General features: G+C 38.5%; 1 protein-coding gene across 1 annotated transcript; it reads right to left on the reverse strand.

The window, feature by feature from the left end:
- Positions 1-2,369: 2,369 nt before the first annotated feature.
- LOC121419525 (histamine H2 receptor-like) lies at positions 2,370-3,365 on the reverse strand. Its single transcript, XM_041613980.1, has one exon. The coding sequence runs from the start codon at positions 3,363-3,365 to the stop codon at positions 2,370-2,372; it is 996 nt and encodes a 331-aa protein (XP_041469914.1).
- Between the last annotated feature and the right edge of the window lie 1,451 nt (positions 3,366-4,816).

Below are 4,816 nucleotides of genomic sequence, written 5' to 3' on the forward strand. Positions count from 1 at the left end.
TGTTTGGTTGTTGTTAGCTCTCTAGCGAAGCTTTTACTTTATTGTGAATGTTTCAAATGTAATATTTTTTGTTTTATATTTGAAAAAATAATAAATGTAGGAGGTTATTCGGAAGTCAAAAAACTACTAACAATTTGTCTCCTCCCGTATGTGACAATGAATATTCACTGGAGTATATTGGCAGTAGGTCGCCATGCCAACCAAATTCCACCATCATTCGGCACCTTCACAGTGGTACCCTTAACAACATGAAAAGCACGCAACACATCTCATAGCTACTTCTGTAAGCCTTCAGACTTTCAACATTTTGTCAAATATCTGTTATGACAAACATATAAGGCTCTAGCGTGAATTCACGGTCATGTAGACTTGTATTCCCCTATTTACATTGCAAACTTTACATGTGAGTACTTGGATGAGTGAATGCGATCATTAAGTACAAAGGCACGGAATATAAACAATTATCTTTCCTTCTTCAAGTGCTGCAAACTTATATTTAATTATACATGTACATCGATCATGTATAATTTCGTTAGACTACTCGTACATGTTGGTCGCAATCTCTCGGATAAACTTGACTTCGTCCTAAATATTGCTTTTAGAATTTCGATCATTACAATTCTTTCTCGACTTCAAAGAGATTGGCTGGTCCTTTTCAGGACCAACACATGCCCAAGAAGATACACGGTGTACCGTGAAACCTACTTGTACTACACGATTTCATTGTACATGTAGTATCAATGATAATAATAATAATGATGATGATAATAACAATAGTAATAATAATATATCAAAATAATTCGCAAAATTAAAAGAATATATGTTATAGCGCCTGATACAAGGTTTCTAAGCGCAGAATACTATACCCGGCTTTAGTATGGTTATCTATCCTGATCAGGTACTTGAGCATTCAAGAAATTCCTGACCGGATACCCCTTTTCTTCACCTGGGTGGAGAGTAGCAAATCTGTAGACGAAACGCTCTACCAAAGGACGTACGCGAGTGAGGCGGTGGGAATTGAACCCCGGACCATAATGTATGTTCAAAGTGCAGAGGCTTATCCACTGAGCCGTAGAGACGTCAACACCTATAAAGTGCGCCCCCCAAAAAAATCGGGATTCCCATGTCTTTATATTTCAAAGACAAATTAATTGTGATATTTCATTTACATAATCATATAATTCAAGTATTCCTCTTTATTTTGAAACCTAATACGAGACGAACACTTCACGCAGCAGTGAGCGAGGCTATAGTTTGAAATATCAATGTCAAAATCAGGTTGCGCAGAAAAAAAATGGACAAGACTGGTTCGTGATACGAAAACATTGCTTATTCGACGATTGGCTCATTAGCATTTCTTCTGTACTCTTTGTGAAGTTTCTCTCACTGATCCCTGAAATGAGAGTGGATTCAGATTCACGCGTGAGCTTCGCCACAATTCGGTCTGATTGTGTCTCCATATTGATTGTTTGTGATCTGCCATGCTTGAATTATTTGCAAAAGATGATATTCCACTCTTACCATAAGTATCAAATTCATAGTAAAACTACACTGTAAAACTGTGGTGTCAAAACTGACGCCAATTGGTGTTAATAGAGGACCAAACCCTGAGATGTTAAAATTACACCCTAGAGATTGAACATAACACCAAAGAGTGTAAATGTAACAACCAAATTTGTTGTAATAACACCTGTAGGTGTAAAACTAACACCACCAATTAAACACCGGTGTAAAATAACTGGTGTGGTCCTCTATTTGTACACCGGTTAACACCACAGTTTTTGCTGTACATGCTTAATAATTGTGAAATCTATATCACTGAAAGCGGGTTTCCCTTTCTGTATATGTTATATATCTGTGTGTGTGTATCAAACTATTTACAAGTAATCATAATATTATTAGAAATAAAATGTTTAAATAATAATAATTATTAAGAAAAATAGAAATAAAGAAAAAAAAAGCGGAAAGTTTTATGCAATGACGTGATATTTTACACAACTTTGATGGCAAAGTATTCGTATGCTCATACACATGCAGTAAAAGGTTATAATGCCTGAGAAGATGACAAAAATTCTAATTCAAACATCCATTTCTTAAAATGAGCCGCGAGTTTGTGTCTTTTTTACAGTTACAGGCCTTTGTTTTTTTTTCAATGGAAACGCGTGCACGAGATGCTACAAAAAGGTCGTGCAGGGTCGCCTTCCCCGCCCGCTCTTTAAAGGTTATTGCTATTAACAATTGCTTGTTTTCTAGTTTGAAAAATAACATCAGTGACATACACTTTAGACCATTTTTAGACCTAGACATCATTTGCTTGAGGGCCAATTTGTCTTTATGTCACTGTGACAAGTTTATTGCAGTTTGTTTCTTTATCTTACACTGTTTTGGACAGCTATTTTTAACGAATGTATGAACTCGATCAAGTTCACTCGAAAAACGCGATCACGGGAACAGTATATTATCGGGTTCAGCGCCGAACTGACGCAGAAGAGAGAATAAGCGACGTCATCAGCGGTGACATACCACACGTCGTCGTCGATGCGCGTAGCAAGGCCGAGAAATAATCCCGTAGGCAAGAAACATACAAGAAAAGACGCCACCATGGATAGTATGATTTTGGTTGCTTTGACGTGACGCGCATTATTGTTCTCGTTGTTAGCGTTCTGATGATGCGCGTCCAATGCGCGCGTCATGTCGGCGATCCGATTGGATTGCCGGAATGCAATGAGAAGCACGTGGATATTCAGGATGATGAGGATGAAACCAACCACGAAAACTGAAATGGGTACGATAAGATCGAATACGATCGAAGCGATACCACCGTTGCTGACGCCTCTTTTACCAAGACAGTAGGAGTAAAAATCATCATTCGTCTGCGATCTATTTACGGTGATGCGTGCAATACCGTAACATGCCGGAATGCACCAAGCAATCGTGATCAAGATCGCTATCCGACTGGGCGTTAATATCGCTTCGTGTCGTAACGGTCTCGTGACTGCGATGTATCGATCGGTGCTGACGAGTAACAGATGCGTCAGAGATCCGAACACGAAAACGTAACTCCATATGAAAAACCATTCAGCAGAACGTAGTGTGCACGTAAGCTCACTGCGGATCGTCCGTAAGTGAATCTCTAGCGGAATAGAAATTAAACCTGTCAGGAAGTCGTTAACAGCCAAACTGGTTAGGATGATATAGTTGAGTTTCTGTAGCTTGGGACGACTGCAAACGGTCAAAATAACCAAAGCGTTTCCAATTATTACGATGGCAGTAAGAGGTCCAAGAAGAATAGATACAATAACTCTATGGATGGTTGAATCGTGAAAAGTATGAATGGATAGGTTTCTGCTTTCAAAATATTCCATTCTTAATACTATAATCTGCAAAGATGAAATGTTTGAAAGTAGATCCAATTAGTCATAACAGTTGAACTCCTGCCAATATTTCAAATCAGTCTCAGAAAACAAATCCGCGAGTAATATTTTTAGTTTTTCAAGACGCATTATATAAGGTAATCCATATTTCCAGATCGAGATAATACCATTATCGAACTAATGCTTCGTCAAAATCATCTCAAAATTACACCATCTTCCACTCTTTAGAATTAGAGGATTACCGCCGAAAATAAAATCTACTCCCTGCGTTTCAAAGATCTGTTAGTTCTCCGTGATAATTTTGTAGAAAAAAAGCAGGTCAAGTTTTAGTCCAGAAACAATATTTTGTATGCATAATTTGTATTATTTCTATATTGAGAAAGGTCTTCTTGAGGCCGACACTGTCTGATGGCGATTTGATTTAGAGTGACGGCTGAATCAACTGAAATGTTTAGCACTGATGAGAATAATGAAGCGGATATCACTTGTACTGGCCGTGGCGCCACAATTCGGTGTAATAATGATGAGTTAAAAGTGGAAAGAAATGTTTTCTGCGGACATGGATGCAATCGTGCGGTTCGTGCAGCTTTTTGCTTTATATACTAGTACTTCAAAGCTCATTACAATCTTTTACGCTGCGAATCATTGGAAATGGAGGGGGAAATTTCTTAATTTAGATTCAGCCTTTGCTCATCAATGATTTCCATAATTTGAAATGAAGCATCTTCCGTTATTCAATGGATACGGCTGCTATCTCGCGGATTAAAAGGAATACAATATTACGCGATCTCACGCACTACGAATCGAATCGGAGAAAACATTGGAATTTACATTTCAGGCATTAATGATATACGCCGGATATACGTTATATGAGATACAGGAACGGGAGCAGGAATTTGAGAGCACCAGTTGTTGTACAGACTAATGACTATTTATTAAAAGAATAAGTTCACTCTATAAGGTCCACTTTAAAAAGAGACAATTTTAAGAATTCATAAACATGGTAATGGTGATGGTGGAAGTGGTGGTAATGATGGTGGTAGTGGTGGTGATATAAGTGTTGTGGGTAGTGGTGGGTGATGGTGGTGGTGGTGATGGAAGTGGTTGTGATATTGATGGTTGTGTTGGAGGTGGTGGAATTAGTAATGATGGTGATGGTGGTGGTGGTCATGATGTTCTGGTGATGGTATTTGGAGATGATGATGGCGATGATGCTGCTGATGATGATGGGGATGATGATGATGATGGAGATGATGGTGGTGGTGATGAGGATGGTCATGAGTTTGATGGTGATGATGATGATGGGGATGATGATGATGATGTTAATGATAATGATGATGTTGATGATGATGATGATGATAATGATGATGATGATAGTGGTGGTGATGGGGATGGTGATGATGATGACGATGGGGGTGATGAAGGTTATGATAATAATGATG

This window comes from Lytechinus variegatus, chromosome 8 (assembly GCF_018143015.1).
Source record: "Lytechinus variegatus isolate NC3 chromosome 8, Lvar_3.0, whole genome shotgun sequence".
Classification (NCBI taxonomy): domain Eukaryota; kingdom Metazoa; phylum Echinodermata; class Echinoidea; order Temnopleuroida; family Toxopneustidae; genus Lytechinus; species Lytechinus variegatus.